The sequence below is a fragment of the Podarcis cretensis genome, assembly GCF_951804945.1.
Source record: "Podarcis cretensis genome assembly, chromosome: 12".
NCBI lineage: Eukaryota > Metazoa > Chordata > Lepidosauria > Squamata > Lacertidae > Podarcis > Podarcis cretensis.
In genome coordinates this window covers 4,524,901-4,543,535 of record NC_137181.1, presented here as the reverse complement: position 1 = coordinate 4,543,535, position 18,635 = coordinate 4,524,901, and the positions used below count along the sequence as shown (strand labels likewise).

The window sequence follows — 18,635 nt, the reverse complement described above, 5'->3', positions numbered from 1 at the left end:
CTACCACTTGCCCCAAATGGTATGGTCAGGGATGATGGGACCTGTAGTCATGCAGTATCTGGAGGGACACAGGCTCCCCATCTATGCGCCAGGAGGTTGTTGAGACAGGATGGTCAACAGCCCACCCAGTCCAGCATCCTGTTTTCACCAACCAACCAGATGCCCATGGAAAGCCTGCAAAAGCAGGACCTCAGCACTCTCCCCACTTGTAATTTCCAGCAACTCTAACCAACTCTAACCATGGAAGAACAGCATAGACTTTATGGCTAGCAGGCACAGATAGAATTGTCAGTACGCCTTTGAGCCGGTGCCAGCGACTGGGCTCAGTAACTGGTTCTGCCACAACTGGGCTAGGTGACTGGAGCACTTCCAGAGACCTTCCAATCCTGGAAAGCAGGTCTCAGTGCACTGGACTCACAACTGTGCACTGTGAGCACCAACCTTGGCAGAGTATAAACAACGCGGAAGCCTGCTGTGAAGCATAACTTCTTTTATTTCTAATAGCTACTGCAAACTAAGAACTAAAGAGCTACTGGCTTGCATTAGCTCCCACGCAGCCATCTCATCACTACATAGGTAACACACAGACTCCACACAGAGTCAGGCAGTAACGGAAGAAGCGAAGAGCAGTTTCCGCCCCCTCCTTTCTGAAAACATCCTATCAGGAGATTCTCGCAATGGGAGGGGGTGAAAATATCAACATTCTCCCCCTTTTCATACCAACCGTTGCAGAATCTAACACATTTGCAATCTATGTACATACACAGCCATTTGTTCCCTGTTAACAACTTTGGTTAGTGCATTGGCAGGTATTTCTTTCCCTGGCCTATAGGACACTTTCACATGAATTTGTCTAGTCCTCTTTTAAAGCCATACAAGTTCCCAGGTGTAAGGAAATCTTTGCCTAAAAAGATACGCCTTGCACAGCAATGTATTTATTACCTTTGACCACTTTTATCTGGAGCTAGGGACACAGGTGGCACTGTGGGTTAAACCACAGAGCCTAGGACTTGCCGATCAGAAGGTCGGCGGTTTGAATCCCCGCGACGGGGTGAACTCCCGTTGCTCGGTCCCTGCTCCTGCCAACCTAGCAGTTCGAAAGCATGTCAAAGTGCAAGTAGATAAATAGGTACCGCTCGGGCGGGAAGGTAAACGGTGTTTCCGTGTGCTGCTCTGGTTCACCAGAAGCGGCTTAGTCATGCTGGCCACATGACCTGGAAGCTGTACGCCGGCTCCCTCGGCCAGTAAAGCGAGATGAGCGCCGCAACCCCAGAGGCGGTCACGACTGGACCTAATGGTCAGGGGTCCCTTTACCTGGAGCTAGCAGCCATCACTTCGTAACCGTAGGACTTCACAGTTCATAGAACTGTAAAAGACCACAAGGGTTATCTAGCTCAACCCCCGTAATGCAGGATTCTTTTTGCCCACTGGCGGGCTCAAACGCACAACCGTGAGATTAAGGGTCTCACACTCTACTGACTGAGCTATCCAATTGTTGTAACGGGCATGGAAATAGACACCGTCTAACTGGATCTGACCAGATAAATTCATCCAGTCCCAAGTGGCTTGGAGCGATTTGTCTTCCATCACAGGAACCTGCCTGAACCTTGTGGTCACCTTCTTCCGCATCTCTCCCTGCCATCTAAAGTTAGACAAGTGGTGACTGGAAGGAAGGCCTTTGTAGCCTTGGTACTCAGCTTGTTAAACACGCTTCCCAGAAAGTCTCCCCTCACCTGGCTATAACTCTGATGGGTAATATTGCGCAAGACTTTATAGGTTCCACCTTGGTTTCCTCGTCAGTTTCACGTTTACTTTTAGTTTTTATTTATTTTGACTTGTGCTTTTTAAAGAACTCTTCTTTCCTCGGCTTTTTAAGCAACCTTTTGGATTATTTGTGCCTCTTCCTATCTGTGGCATTCATCTTAGTTTACTCGATTACAGTTGGTTTAACTAAACTCCAACCTTCCTAAAGAGACACAATATTCCTCTTCCCTTTGACTAATCCCCTTGTTTATTTTACTTTTTTTACCAGTTCCCATTCTAGAAGTTAAATGTCTGGGCAATTCCCACCACTCGTGTGTGGAATCAGAGATCCTTTCACTTCTGTGTGGGGCCTGATAGACCGGAAGACTTGTTTAGCTTCCCCACCAGACGTTTCATGACGTTGTTTTACACATCTAGTTGCCATGCAGTATAGATTTTTTTTTTTTTGAGAAAAACAAGCCTAAACCCAACTTGGACTTAATTAATGCCACTTTCCTTCAGCGGTTCTCAACCTGTGGGTCCCCAGATGTTGCTGGACTACAACTCCCATCATCCCTGAGCTCTGGCCTTGCTAGCTAGGGGTGATGGGAGTTGTAGTTCAACAACATCTGGGGACCCACAGGTTGAGAAAGGCTGCTTTAGATCCCGGCCTCTTTCTGTGCCATGACTCAAGCTGACCTTTACCTGGTCTGAGGATCCTTTGAAGTCAGCCATTGTGCCAGGACAGCGGTCAACTGAGTGGAGATGCCTTATAGCAGGATATGCTTTTTCTCTTGGAATTTCTACCCACAGTAGTTTCGGGGAAGAGTTTCTTTCAGGATTCCTAAATTTATTTAACACTCTGCACCTTTCCCCGCAATAAGCAATACCATTTTCAATGCAAGCTACTCTTTCATTTCTATAGATTATACACCCAGGGATGACTGCTCAATAGGTTTCTCATTTGACCACTTTTCAAACCCACTTTCAAAACCCTGCATTTTCAACCGTGCTACCATGTGTATGTCTACTCAGAAGCAAGTCACACTGAGTTTGATGGGCCTTATTCCTACGTAAAATGCACAGACTGCTGCCTAATTCACCAGTACAGTGGTACCTTGGGTCAACAACTTAATTCGTTCTGGAAGTCCGTTCTTAACCTGAAACTGTTCTTAACCTGAAGCACCACTTTAGCTAATGGGGCCTTCTGCTGCTGCCGCAGCACGATTTCTGTTCTCATCCTGAAGCAAAGTTCTTAACCCGAGGTACTATTTCTGAGTTAGCGGAGTCTGTAACCTGAAGCATCTGTAACCTGATGCGTATGTAACCCGAGGTACCACTGTATTGGCTTTCTAGCTTCCTGCATTTGCTTCTACATTCCATCTCCCTTTAAATACCCTTTTGCGTTCCTTTGTCAATTTGGGCTTTAAAAAAACCACCACTTGGCTCTATAATTTATGCACGCCTATTCACATTTTCTGCCCAACAACTGCTCAAAGCGCTGCCTCAATCACAGTACTGCCAGCAGCCATTTCAACAATCTTGCCTTGCCCAATCCCCACTCACACACTGCATGTTACACCAAATGTGTAAACTGGAAAGATCAGGCTGTTTATGAGGATGAGCAATGCCACATGTTAACAAGCTCAAAGCAACTCTGGGTTGAGGATTTGTTTGTTAAGATTTTATTTAATGGCCCTTAAAATTCCACTGCACATGATATTACACATGTCAATTAAATACTGTTATCTGCTCTGAGCTTTGGGGAACGTGATTAAATCTAAACCAATTAAACAAATGAAAACTGTTGACGGGAAAACCAGTTTACAGTGGTGCCTCGCAAGACGAAATGAATCCGTTCCGTGAGGCTCTTCGTATAGCGGTTTTTTCGTCTTGCGAAGCAAGCCCATTGACAGCTTAGCGGATTAGCGCTATTAGCGGCTTTTAGCGGATCAGCTGATAAGCGGCTTAGGGCTTAGGAAAAGGGGGAAAAAAGGGAAAAAACCCCGCAGGAACTCGCAAGACATTTTCGTCTTGCGAAGCAAGCCCATAGGGAAATTCGTTTTGCGAAGCGCCTCCAAAACGGAAAAGCCTTTCGTCTAGCGGGTTTTCCGTCTTGCGAGGCGTTCGTCTTGCGAGGCACCACTGTACGTTTGTATTTGTAATGCAGACACAATTACTTTTCTGCTCTGTGTCCTCATCAGAAACAACTTATACCTCCTCACTATAAAGGACAACTACTAGTCAGCTGGGATGCAAGCCAAGGCAACTTGTCTTTATTTTTGGACATAGAAGCATCCACAAAACATTTAACATAACAAAAAACCCAAGAGGGAAACATCGAACATTTTAGCTTTATACATTAACCTTATTATTTAAATCTGGAGTGACTGCTTAAGAATTATTACAAATAAAAGCAAAGGCTCCAATATAGACTGTCTCCATGTGACCTATGTGGTTACCCTGTTTTCCCAAATTTCTGAAACAAAGCACAGAGAGAGGTCTAAGCAATAAACTCCTTCTTCTGCCTCACTATTGTTGCTGAAAGGCCAAATAGAAATACACTGCAGCAGAATCGAAGGCTGAGGAAACTGTATGAAGGCTGAAAAATTTACTGTTTGAAAATAAACTTTAAAAACTTAGTACAAAAAAAAGGGAGGGGAATCCTTTGGCCACATGGAGAAAATGTCTCCCACTACCCCTGGGGGAAATGAAAGATTACTCTGCAAAATGAGACACACCCATAGTGCAGGGTAGGCAAGTGAATTTATAAATCCTATTTTCTTCCTTATTTATTATTTTCTTCCTCCACACCCAACATGCTTAGCAGCCTCCTTCTGACAGCTATGAGTACTGGGATATATTTAGATTGCCATTAACACAAAGCCAGGGTTTGTGTGTTATTTATTTACATCATATGCTCTTCATGCTTTCTTCATTCTACGTTCTTCCCCCCACTCCCCACCTATTCAGCTGGTTTGCACCATAAACAACAACAACAAAAGACACCTTATCTTCGGCACAAGCCATACAAAACCTTAGCACACAGGAGCTACAAACTAGTTTTTAGCTTATAGATAAAACAGAAACACACAGGGCATGGCTCAATGCTAAAGTAATACACAGGTATGGGAGAAGAAGTTGGAAAACTGCCTTCACTTTTCCATTCTGAAACATTCCTGGGTCTTGAAAAGACTGCTCAACAGAGCAGTCTTTGCACTGCCTTTCAGCCCAAACTACTGCCTTTCTCCCCTATGTATACTTTCCAGTTTCAGATCTGTCTTACAACAGCCACCTAAGAGAGTACGAAGCCGTATAAAAATCCATACGGATTTCTGTAGAAATATGCTAAAAGCTTGCTCCACTAGTCAGTAGACAAGGTAATTGCTTTGTCCCCAACAACAGCAATGAGCTGTTTTGCTATTTAAGCTTTTCCCACTTACACACCTCTCTCGTAACATTTTAAAGCAGGCTTCCTCAACCTCGGCCCTCCAGATGTTTTGAGACTACAATTCCCACCATCCCTGACCACTGGTCCTGCTAGCTAGGGATCACGGGAGTTGTAGGCCAAAAACATCTGGAGGGCTGAGGCTGAGAAAGCCTGTTTTAAAGGCTTGAAATTCTGGGGTGCAACACTAGTCAATCTCTGGCTCGTCTAACAAAAGAGTATTGGGCTTTAAAAAAAAAGAATGAGAAGTTCTTGTAAACTTTTACAAGAACTGGAAGTCGGGAGCCCCTCAAGCTTCCTAAATAAAAGATGAACAAATAACCTGCTTTAAAGACCATCACCGTTTTAACCAGGAAGCGTTAGTATTAAATGGGCCCAGACCAGTTCAACATGGGCTGGTGGGACAAATTCCATGGCATAAGAATTTAGCATTTCCATGGCATAAGAATTTAGGCTGCCAGAGACAGTCCCAAAATGGGGCCCATGCCTTAAACACTGTTATGCCACACATGTTCAAGGGATTATAATGCTAACACGCAGCAGCAGCAACCTGCCTCCCAGATTTGTCCTTTAAGAGCAAATAGCTTGACCTGGCATAGCTATGACTATAACTATAACCTAGGCTCTTCCCGTCCTCTCAAGCATCACTGTGCAGCCCCCTGTGTGGAATGTCAGCACAGCCAACGGCTGCGAGGAGTTGCCATATCGGCCCACTGAAAGCAACTAAGTGGAGGAAGGGAATGGGAAGGGTGCGCAGTAAATGGACCAAAATGGGGGCAGAGAGAGCCAATTACTGCCTATGAAACCATTTTTACAAAGAAACCTATAATCCCTAAGCCGTTACCAGACCAGTAACACAACCGGCACGTCTGAAGCAAAGCATAAATCCAATATATGACTAATGAGGAGTAAAACGCCACTTCTGTGTTTCTAGTTCAAAGAGTAAAAAGAAAAAAAGAGACCTTGAAATGCCCCCAAAATGGCTACCCCTTGAGGAAGTTCTAACTTCCAGGTTGCTGTTAACTCTGATCTCTTCCTAAAGCATCCCTACATATCTGCATGAGTAACTGAGTGACTGCGAGGGTACCACCCTGCTATGTGCACACAGCACGAAACTAGCCTCAAGGAGACAGGCTGAACTAATCCAGGGCCAGCCTTACTCCGGCCACAGTGATGTACTTCCAAGTTCCCGCCAAAAATAAGAACCAGAGCCGTTAACCGCCCAATTACCACACTACTACCTACAGACTGATTAAATTGGTCCTCATGCTGAGTTGAAAGCATAATTTCCTGATCCATCAAATTATTCCAGTGAAAGAGGTGAACACCTCACATGGTTTGTGGCCACAGATGCCCACCGGTTTGTCATTCAAATCCTGAGGAGTGGACAGCAATGGAACCATTATCCATCATACCTTAAGAGATGTTGTGATTCCCTCCCCGACAATGCCTCAAAGTTTCATCTGTCCTTCCTGGGGCACTTACCTGTTTTTCTCCTATGCCCAACGGCGCACTGGTCAAATGGCAGGTCTCGATGCGAGCTAAACGAAGCGCTATGCTGGTTTTTAGCCATTTCCTGTTGCATCTCTATCCCAGTTCGGAGCACATTTTCAGCACAGGGAGACACATGCACCATTTCCGAAGTCGGCGGGAAACGCTTGCAGAAACCCGTGCTGAAAACGTACCCGGTCTGGGGGTTTGTGTGTGTTGCGTGTGGTTGCGTGCTGCCTTTTGCTGGTGTTCATCCTGGAATTCAAGCCCATGAAGGTCTTGAAAGCCGCGGCAGCTGTCTTTTGTGTGAAGAGGTATATATAGATATATATATATATATAGATATAAAAAAGAATAGCTCACTCGATCCTTCCCCGCCAGGAATAGGGGGATTCTCCCAGAGCGACATCCATTGCCGGCAATGGACGCACCAAAATTACGTCGGCATCAATGAGTTAGCCACCTCTGTCCTCTCTTTTTCCACCTATTATATTTCTCATGCATCATCCAGCTTCCCAACCATCTTCCTGCTTTCTTCACAGTACGCACGCTACGTTCTCTCCTTTCTTCAGGGCGGAGTTGAAAATGGAGTTGAGAAAAGGTCAGCTGGGGATGATGTTAACAAGCTCCTGGCTGCCCTGAGAAGCTGGATGGAAATGGTTGAAATTACTACAAATGGGTCAGCATCAAGAGGTCGGGAAGGACATAGCTTTATTTTACAAGCTTTGCACACCCTCCCGCCCAATCAGTCTACGCTACATAGATGACCAGCACTCCAGACTAAATATTACGGGGTCGGGAGACCCTAAAGCAACCAGCATGGAACACGGACAAATGGGCTCCATGTTTATCTCAGAGGCAACAGGTCCCAATCGTTTTCGTGCATCAGGTAAAAGCTATGCTGTTTACAGGTATCTCTTCCGAGCATAAATGCGCTGGAGGTTTTTTTAAAAAGCAGTTAATGTCAGACAGAAGCAGCTAACTCTTTAGCGCAATCGTAACGCAGTGCAGGACAGATTAAATTCAGCGTTGTCATACAGCAGCTCCCAAACACAGGAATCTAAAAAGGAGGACTATTGTTTTTGATGGGTGGGTGGAAGGAAGGGGCTTGGTTTAGGCTATAGGGAGGCTACTGCACTGAGCACGAGATCAGAATCTATGTCCGCTAGATCAATATATGTAATACTGGCACCAATATTTTAAACCATGTATCGACCTTCTCAATATTATGTGATGTGATCTGCAACAGAAAGGGCTTAAAAATCCAAAACAGTGACTTTTGATGGATAATGATTCCATAGCTGACCACAGATGTGAGCAAACTGCTCTTGAGCCAGGGCTATCCCAAAAGGGGAGAGGGAGAGTAGAAAGATAACTTAGCAAGAAAATTATGATTTCGTGCTAACCCCACCATGAATCCTCACAAGACGACATATCTGAGACACAACTGAACAACAATTAGGTTTTTGATTTGGTTGGGTTTTTTTAACAACTAATTTGTGTTTTCTTTTCAATCCTCAGCACCAGGGCATAGACTGACAAGTAGGTACGTGGGGTTAAAATCAAACACAAAGCCCCGAATCTAGACAAATTGATTATGTGAACATTACTCTACTTGATGTGAGAAGGGAGTGGCTACATACTCATGATAATAATAATAATAATAATATTTTTTTATTTATACCCCGCCCTCCCCAGCCAAGGCCGGGCTCAGAGCGGCTTACAAACAATAATAAAAACAAGAAGAATGATTACAACTTAAAAACAAAAATAAAATACATTAAAATAACGGAACATTAAAATATTAAAATGTAGCCTCATCGCAGGAGGAGAAGGAAAAGAATAGAAAAAAGAGAGAAAGAGAGAGAGAGGGAGGGAGGGAGGGAATCAAATTGGCTCCAAGCCAAAGGCCAGGCGGAACAACTCTGTCTTACAGGCCCTGCTGAAAGAAATCAGATCCTGCAGGGCCCTGGTCTCATGAGACAGAGCGTTCCACCAGGCCGGAGCCAGAGTTGAAAAGGCCCTGGCTCTGGTTGAAGCCAATCTAAGTTCCTTAGGGCCCGGGACCTCTAGGGTGTTACTATTTATGGACCTTGAGGCTCTCCGTGGGGCAGACCGGGAGAGGCGGTCCCATAGGTACGAGGTCCTAGGCCGTGATGATGACCTCTCCCTGCATAAAAGTGGCAGGCACTGGGTTCATATATGCCCAGGAGCTCCATGAACTGGTTGAATGATACTCTGGGATTTTGATCTGGGCATGGGATGCAGATCTGGAGAGCTCCTGGGTACAGATAAACCAGTATTGCACTAAGGCTGCATACACTTAAAGCACATTCCTCCTTCAAAGGATCATTGGATCCCCTGGCACAACTACAATTCCCAGCACCCTTTTAAAATACAGTTGTCAGGATTCTTTGGGGAGGTAAAATGTGTTTTAAAGGTATGGTGTGTGAAGCCTGTCTTCAAATCTCCATCCTGGGGACACAGCAGAACAAGGTGCAAGCAAACCCAAGGCCCGCTCCCTTTCCTGGGTAGAGAAAAAGATTCTCAGAGGCAAAGCCTAAGCCCATTCAAGATGCAATATATACTGGGCATACTCTAGGCAGAAAGAACAAGATGCACAAATTTATTTTTACGCAGACGACACTTGACAGCCTGGCATATATTATTAATTATCCATCTTGTTGTTAGTGCTCTTATTACACCGAAAGAATTAAGTTGTTGTTGTTTTAATCCCACACTCATCTTGCAAATACAGGTCAAGTTCTTCAGAGAATCAGGGCTATTATTCTTTTTTTTTAGAAAGCACCTTACTTTGTACAAAACCCCCTTCTCCTGACCTATCTGTATCAACACACACACGGACCAAGTATTGTAAAATGCTTCCTGAAGGACACAGAGGAAATGCCATGGTTTCTTTGCATCTATCACACTTCAAAAATAATCATTTGAGCAAATCTCCAGATGTAAGAAAAAGGAATCATGCCTGATTTTAGAAGTGGGCCGATCTTAAGTTGTGTGAATACTGCTTAGTATTTTTCTTAGAAATTCCAACAAGGCAAAGGTTTAGGAAAAGGAGGCCCAGACTCCTGCCTGGTCTCTGGATTCCAATGTAATGTCTTTCTCAGCCCTAAGAATCTTTTGGCATCTCAGAGACAACAGGTACAAAGAGGTCTCACTATGGCCTGCCATCCCCACTATCCTTCCTCCCACCCGGCTAATAAAAAAAGGCAGCAAAACATCACACAAAACTTCAGTAGCATGCCTGTTTCCAGGCTAACTATTCTTGCAAAAAAAGCATTACAGGATAGCAGCATTTCTCAAAGGTTTCACAGCAGACAGCCTATGTTTTTCGGAACAGGTGATAATTCACTTTTCTGCGAAACAGATTCAAATCGCTGTTACATATTCTTGTGACTTAGCATTTTTAGCAGAAAAAATTGTTGATTGTTTCATTCATTAATAGCTAGTTGCACTGGTCTGTAAAACTAGTGAGGGCACATCAGGAAATTTTGGGTCAAAGATGACCAATACTAAATTAGTGTAAGAAATGCTCTCTTTGCAAAGTTGAAGTATCTCTCTTTTGCTAACCATCTAATTAACTGCCAGTTAACGAAGTGTAGGCGGTTTTGCTTCAAAAGGAAAAACAGAATATGGAAAGCTTTTGGTCGAATCATTTTCTAATGGAAGGTATTTCCCCTAGCTTGTCATGTGAACAACAAATCCCACCACCCTTTCCAATCCAAATTTTACCAAGCAGGGCGCATAGATGCAATTTTTGTGAACAGAGGATACAAACTGCATAATTAATCCATTTCCCAGTCTTCACAGTTTGCTGATCATTCAACACTACTGGCTAATAGGGTGGGTGTGAGGAGAAAAGGTCACCATTATATGCTTATAAGGTTTTCTCGACAAGCATTAAAAAAAAGTTTTAGCCTGGCCCATATGGATTTCCCGCTAAAAGAAGAAGAGGAAATCTGCAGTCGTTCAGAACACACACACTCTGCACAAGAGAAACAAGTCAACCGTGAGAAACCTCCATTACCCTCTAAACGATAAAAGCATCTGCTACAGAGAAGCCAACTTACTTTTAGGTCTTTCCAGCAATCTAGAAGCTTGGTCGCCAAATCACTTGCATCTATTATCTTATCGGTCTGTTCTTGACTCCTCTCACTCTCCACATCTGACACGCCCTCCTCTTCATCTTGAGAGGGCGTTTCTGCAGCCACAGATTCCTCCAGCTTTGCAGCAGAGGTCTCTTTCATCTCTGTCTCGGGCTCCACATCTTGCTCGACAGCTTGGGATCTGCTGGTGTCTGCCGAGACCTCAGCGGCAGCATCCTTGCCAGGCTCCTGCTGGGGTGGCTGTTCCTCGGCCGCCTCTGTTGGGACACTGTCTGGATGCTCAAGGTCCTCCTTGCCCTCCTTCAGCTCAATCTCGCTGGTCGTATCAGAGATGGCGCTGTCCATGCTGTTCTCACTTATGATCTTGAGCTTCCGGAAAGCAAGTTTCTTGGGCGTGTCCGTGTCACCCTCCACGCTAGGCTTAGCGGAAGGATCAGGCGTGTTGAGTGGAGTATGAGCCCGTGATGTGTTCTCACTCGAATAACCATCTCCCTCGCTGAGATGTGGAATAGCGGATTTAGTCTGAGCCCAGCGCTGGATAATCGGAAGCACTTTGCTCTCCTCCAACATGTTTTTATTGGGAATAGGCAAAAGTTCCAAAGTCTTCATAATCTGATCACAGAACATGAAAGGAGAATTGTAAACTTTCAGGAATGGTCGGTTTGATTGAAGTTAGATTTGGCGACAGAAGTACTGTTTTGGGGGGACAGGGGGCAGGCGGGTGTGGGGGACTCCCTGATCCTGAATGGGGTAACTGTGCCCCTGAAGGACCAGGTGCGCAGCCTGGGAGTCATTTTGGACTCACAGCTGTCCATGGAGGCGCAGGTTAATTCTGTGTCCAGGGCAGCTGTCTACCAGCTTCATCTGGTACACAGGCTGAGACCCTACCTGCCCGCGGACTGTCTCGCCAGAGCAGTGCATGCTCTGGTTATCTCCCGCTTCGACTACTGCAATGCGCTCTATGTGGGGCTACCTTTGAAGGTGACTGGTGACTGGTAGCGGCTCCCGGGACCATATAACACCGGTCCTGAGAGATCTGCATTGGCTCCCAGTACGTTTCCGAGAACAATTCAAAGTGTTGGTGCTGACCATGAAAGCCCTAAATGGCCTCGGTCCTGTTTACCGAAAGAGCGTCTCCACTCCTATCGTTCAGCCCGGACACTGAGATCCAGCAACGAGGGCCTTCTGGCGGTTCCCTCATTGCAAGAAGTGAGGTTACAGGGAACCAGACAGAGGGCCTTCTTGGTAGTAGCGCCCGCCCTGTGGAATGCCCTCCCTTCAGATGTGAAGGAAATAAGCAGCTATCTTCTCTTTAAAAGACATCTGAAGGCAGCTCTGTTTAGGGAAGTTTTTAATATTTAATGCTGTATTGTTTTTAACACTTGACTGGAAGCCGCCCAGAGTGGCTGGGGAAACTCAGCCAGATGGGTGGGGTATAAAATAATAATAATAATAATAATAATAATAATAATAATAATAATAATGCTCTGCCGACACACTAACTGGGGCTCCATTCAGACTATCCTCTGCCTTTGAAGGTTCATGAACAAGCTCCATGGTCAAGTGTCCCCCTCTTTCCCTCTTCCATTTCCTTCTTAGCATTAACCATAATTTGCTGTGATGTCCGAATCAGCATAGAACAGCTAACATGTGCCCTTCAAACCAGAAGTCCATTTCAAAGTTTAGTTTCAGATACTGGTTTGCAGGGGGAAAGTGCGCTAACCATAGTTTGCAGATTTGAATAGCATAGCAAATTATGGTTACTGCTAAAAAGGAAATGGAAGGGAAAGCCATGATTAAACGGGGGGACAGGGGAGTGTATGATTCCGCAGCTTGTTCCCAATCCTCAAAACCATGGTTTGGAGAAAGTCTGAACTGAACCAGAGTGCCCCTTAAGCTGATGTAGCCTGAAATTTCTGACAACAAATCAGAAAAATAAAATCCCTTTTGGAGGAAAAAAGGTTAATTAAATGTCAATGAGCAATTATACAATGCTAGGCATGACCTGAGTAAGTCAATACACAAGAACCAAAATATCTAACAATGTGAGGATGTAAGCAGACCCAGATGGAGGCCTGACCTCTGAAATGACCTATCTAATTTGGCACTGTTTACATGCCAGATAGAAGGGACGCAGGTGGCACTGTGGGTTAAACCACTGAGCCTAGGACTTGCCGATCAGAAGGTCGGTGGTTCGAATCCCTGCGACGGGGTGAATTCCCGTTGCTCGGTCCCTGCTCCTGCCAACCTAGCAGTTCAAAAGCACGTCAAAGTGCAAGTAGATAAATAGGTACCGCTCGGGCGGGAAGGTAAACGGCATTTCCATGCGCTGCTCTGGTTCGCCAGAAGCAGCTTAGTCCTGCTGGCCACATGACCTGGAAGCTGTACGCTGGCTCCCTCGGCCAATAAAGCGAGATGAGCGCCGCAACCCCAGAGGCGGTCACGACTGGACCTAATGGTCAGGGGTCCCTTTACCTTTATCTTTTTTACATGCCAGATACACACTACAGCAATTGCTTGAGTCTCTTCCAAATAAAAGCACAACCACAGATGTGCATTCAAAAATTCAGGCTCTGTGGAACTGTGGAAATACACCTCTGCACTGGGAGCTATAATCATAGTTTACCTGCACAATCTACTGTATTTTTCGCTCTATAAGACACACCAGACCACAAGACGCACCTAGTTTTTGGGGGAGGAAAACAAGAAAAAAAAAATTCTGAATCTCAGAAGCCAGAACAGCAAGAGGGATCGCTGTGTAGTGAAAGCAGCAATCCCTCTTGCTATTCTGGCTTCTGGGATAGCTGCGCAGCCTGCATTCACTCCATAAGACGCACACACATTTCCCCTTACTTTTTAGGAGGGAAAAAGTGAGTCTTTTAGAGCAAAAAATACGGTATATAGCATCCAGTTTTATCTTTTTCCAAATTGTTTTGCTAGCAAGTGGTACGGTAGAGAACAATAGGAAGGGTCACAGATGTTGGGAATAATCAGCCAGAAGCAGCACCAAGAATGGAAAATAGCTTCTGAATCTCCACCCACCCCACACTGACTACAAGATTCTTAGAACGGCGAAGGATTTCCTCACAAATTGGCTTGAATGGGAGAAGCCATAAAGAAACTAACGACAAGGAACGAAAGTTAGAAGCCTGACTTAACTCTGGTGAAGTTATTTTTGAAAACGCAGCAACACAGAAATCCCAGGGCAGCCACTGACCTCTATCTGGAGTTTCAAGTTGTTGGCTATGTTTCCCCTGCCATCACCAAGCTCTGCCATCCAAATCCAGAGAAGGGACAATCCGTGACATTCTAAGAACGTCTTCAGGCAGGCCTGGGAGTGAGTATTCTGTGAAGAGAAAGAAGGGGGGCATGGAGAGAAAATGACCAAGAGACCACACAGCCACGTTTTCACAGTCGCTGCAAACCAGCAAAACTAAAGCAGACAACTACCCAACAAAGAAAAAGAAAAAAAAAATAGCACACTCACACTCTTGGCAAGGATGGAGCTACCAGAAGTATGCTGCAAATAGCTGTCAACTTACGGATTTGAAAATAAGGGATCAGCAGCCAAAATAAGGGATTTTCAGAGCACAGGTATGTTTGAATTCTGAGCCCCTCCGAGCCAAAAGCAGAAAGCCCGGCCAGCAGCCAAATGAAGACTCAAGTGGTGGTTCCCACAGTGCAGCAACCCGGCAAAGGGGATGCAGCAAGGAAAACCACCGTCACCTCTTCGCTGGGAAGCGCTGAGCAGAGGCGAGTCCCCAGGCAATGCGGCTGATTTGATCAGCACAAGGCATGCAAGCTCCACCCCCCAGACGTTCTCAGACTCCTTATTGGGTGAGCAACGCAGCCAAGCAACACAGTTGGAGCCTCCCTCCTCCCTGGCCGGCAGGGAGGGAGGGAGAGGAGCTGCTTCCTTTGAAACCCGGGAAATTTAAGGGACATCATCAATAAGGGACAGCAGTGGGACACAGCGCTGGGTAAGGGACTGTCCCGCCAAATAAGGGGCGGTTGACAGCTATGATGCTGCACCCAGTATGGCTTGCAAGCTCCTGATAATGGTCATCTGTCTGGCCACTGTGAGAACAGGATGATGGACTAGAATGGCCACTGGCCCAACTCATCAGCCAGACTCCTCTGATCTTCTCATGCTAAAGTCAAAAACCCACCATCATCGGGCAGAACTGCTTCACCCTAAGCAACAAACATGTCCATGGTCTGAAGAGCTAAAAATTACAGTGGTGCCTCGCAAGATGAAAAGAATCCGTTCCGCGATTCTCTTCGTCTAGCGGTTTTTTCGTCTTGCGAAGCAACCCTATTAGCGGCTTAGTGGATTAGCGCTATTAGCGGCTATTAGCGGCTTAGAAAAAGGGAGAAAAAAGCGAAAAAAATCGCAAGACTCGCAAGACGTTTTCGTCTTGCGAAGCAAGCCCATAGGGAAATTCGTCTTGCGAAGCGCCTCGAAAAACGGAAAACCCTTTCGTCTAGCTGGTTTTTCGTCTTGCAAGGCATTCGTCTTGCGGGGCACCACTGTATTCTGATATAGGTTTCATGACTTAGATCTGAGAGGCCTCATGTGTAGCTCTGGGAAACTTACTCCCTCAGGCAACTGTAAAAAGCAATTTCAAAGGGAGGCTCCAATCTGAAACCGCTGAACGGCAATGCATCCAAAAATCTAATTCTATTCATTTCAGTCTGAATAGAGACCATTGTTTCCTTTCCCACTGAAGGTGTTATTTTACCCAGCAATTCCAAGAGTTTTCTATTGTCAATCACTGCTAGCTGCAAAAGGTGACTGTGCTCATTGCACGTACATTTTAAGTTCTAATTGCATTTCCACTCTATTCAGCAAAGCTGAATAGATGACCGGCGGTGGCTAACCTGCAGCCCACATCCATGCAGGTGAGTGGAGATGTTTGTGACGGAAAAGCCCAAACTCTGCAATTTGTAACAAGATGGGAGGGCAGGAGGTCTTATGCAGAAACAATTTGGTTAGATTGTGCTGGGATCAACAACAGGTTTTTGATTGCACCATGACTAAAGGAACAAAGGAACAGTGGCTGTTCCTTCTTTGAAAACAGAAATACGAGAACTCTTCAGATCTAGCTCCTGAACTAAGGGGAACATACAGGTTCTCTGTAAGACAGAGAACAGAAGCAATGAAAAATGTGATAGTCCTAATACTAACAATGAGGGAGATTAAATTAGATGATGCACTACATAAAACAGTGAATAAAAGTCAAAAAGGGCATGTAACCCTACTATAATCAGAATCCCATCTGTAGGTTCAATGACAGATAAAATATCATGAAGTTGGAAATGTGCCCCCTCCCCCAAGCAAGGCTACTTCAATCCCTCAAAACTTCTCAGCCCCACCATTAAAAGTGAAATATTAAATTAGAATTTATTTAACTTCTTTGCCAACCACTTCCAGGTCAAATAAAAGGAGGAATAATCACCTGTATAAGTTTGAGGCAGGTGAGCTTTTGCTCCAGAGTCTCAATTCGCACCATCAGCCGAGACAAGCTGAGAACTTGATTTTTATCTGAAAGTCCTTCTCCATTTTCCAGGAGTGCCTCTAATTCTCCGTCCACCTGCCAAAACCAAAAGAAAAGTTGAACGAAGTACAAGTGCACTTTTCTCCCCCAACCCTTTGCGATTTGGCATTTATTCGGAAGGAGAGTTGATTTACCAGTGGGAAAGGTTTGGAATAGGGTCACAATGGATTTCCAGAGTGCTGAAGTTACAAGTTGCGGAGAGATCAAATGAACCCTAAACAGGAAGAATCTTCCTTATTCTACAGGGAGCTCCAATGCAGTTGACCTTGATCCTGCTTGCTCTTTGCATCCAAAGGATAAAAATGTACCCTTTCCCTTACAGGGCCAAATTTGTTCAGACTATTTTGCATTTGGGTGGGGGGGTGTTTCAGTTTCAAGACAGTGGTCTGAGTCTTTTCCAACCTGATTAATTCTGTAATTCCAGCAAAAGCCTCTAATTTAACACCAGTAAAAAAAGGTAAAGGTACCCCTGCCCGTACGGGCCAGTTTTGACAGACTCTGGGGTTGTGCGCCCATCTCACTCAAGAGGCCAGGGGCCAGCGCTGTCCGGAGACACTTCCGGGTCACGTGGCCAGCGTGACATCGCTGCTCTGGCGAGCCAGAGCCGCACACGGAAACGCCGTTTACCTTCCCGCTGGTAAGCGGTCCCTATTTATCTACTTGCACCCGGAGGTGCTTTCGAACTGCTAGGTTGGCAGGCGCTGGGACCGAGCAGCGGGAGCGCACCCCGCCGCAGGGATTCGAACCGCCGACCTTTCGATCAGCAAGTCCTAGGCGCTGAGGCTTTAACCCACAGCGCCACCTGCGTCCCACAAACATGCTAAAAATTTGAATTTGGGTGAATGATTATTCCAGCAAAAAACACACAAACAAACCAGAATTTGCACATTACATTTGGAGCATGCCGGACACTCTCCTGCTGCAGCCATAGTCTAAATGTTCCACATCACACAAGTGGCCTGAATCGTGTGGGGCTGTTTTCCACGTCTGCAATGGAGGTGTAGCTTTGGCATGGGAAGCTACCGTACGATGCAAAGAGTCAGGTGTTCCTGATGTGAAGTGGCGCTGGCCATGGGGGGGGGGACAAATTTACTGAAAATTAGGTAACTGGGGAGAGTGCTGGCAAGTCCAGAGATGGTGGAGCCAAAACCAGACTGTAAAGCTACACCCCAGTAAAGCGATCGGAGCTAATGGCCAACGCTACTGGACAGATCTGTCCCACTTGCTTTGTGCAGGATGCTACGGCGCTTTTGCGGGCCCAAGTCACTTTGAATGACAGTAACAGCTACGTGGTTTTGTAGGTTGGAGCATCTGACTGTCTGAACCCAGCAGAGGATCATGCACCCAGTTCTGCTTTTTGAAGAAGTCACAGGAAGGAATATGAAAATCAGCTGCTGGTTTTCAAAACCTCTCAACCCCAGTGGTACCCATGTAAGTCCCACTGCAGAAGAAAACAAAAACGAAGCTTCTCCTTCCCAACCCATCCAACACTCACCGAATCCTTTTTACGAGACCGCTCCTTCTTCATTTTGCCTCCTGCTGCTCTAATGCTGACCCGGTTTTCTCCCCCAAGGTAACCCCGGCAGTTGGCAGAGCCACAGAAACACTTCTGTGCCTCTTTGCTGTTTTGGAAAGAAACACATAGTACGAAAATGAATCGCTTGAAAATTCCACTGTTATAGAGTTCAGCTCATTTGATTGTCCTATCCCATGGCCTCCTTGAAGGCAAAAGCTAGCATTTGTTAAAAACCAGAGCATCCACTCCCAGCTCAAACCCAAAAGTATATAGAAAGGCTTTACAGTGCTCCTGGAAGAATCTTGGGCTTTGATCAGCTTCTTAGAAAAGAGAGTGACGAAATCAGTTGTACAAATGCTTAACTGCTTTTTCTTACAATGTTCATCTTTCCTATTCAGGTCTTAAGGTAAAGGGTAAAGGGATCCCTGACTGTTAAGTCCAGTCGCGAACGACTCTGGGGTTGTGACGCTCATCTTGCTTTACAGGCCGAGGGAGCCGGAGTTTCTCCGCAGACAGTTTTTCCGGGTCATGTGGCCAGCATGACTAAGCCGCTTCTGGCGAAGCCAGAGCAGCGCACAGAAATGCCGTTTAACTTCCCGCTGGAGCGGTACATATTTATCTACTTGCACTGTGTGCTTTCGAACTGCTAGGTTGGCAGGAGCTGGGACCAAACAACGGGAGCTCACCCTGTCGTGGGGATTCGAACCGCCAACCTTCTGATCGGCAAGCCCAAGAGGCTCAGTGGTTTAGAC

The 18,635-nt window shown here is 45.7% G+C and overlaps 1 protein-coding gene across 2 annotated transcripts in view; it reads right to left on the bottom strand.

The window, feature by feature from the left end:
• Positions 1-18,635, bottom strand: part of SETD2 (SET domain containing 2, histone lysine methyltransferase) — a 94,672-nt gene that overhangs the window by 32,878 nt on the left and 43,159 nt on the right. Inside the window, exons 10-14 of one of the 2 annotated variants that reach the window (XR_013843831.1) lie at positions 17,863-17,989; positions 16,269-16,403; positions 14,027-14,155; positions 10,774-11,421; positions 7,046-7,328 (exon numbers count right to left, since the gene is read on the bottom strand). Coding sequence is in view for 1 of the 2 variants with exons in the window: in XM_079996298.1 (XP_079852424.1) it covers positions 10,774-11,421; positions 14,027-14,155; positions 16,269-16,403; positions 17,863-17,989 (1,039 nt within the window). In the remaining variant the exon portion in view is untranslated. The remainder of the gene's footprint in view (positions 1-7,045; positions 7,329-10,773; positions 11,422-14,026; positions 14,156-16,268; positions 16,404-17,862; positions 17,990-18,635) is intronic. The other variant, XM_079996298.1, reaches the window with a different exon arrangement.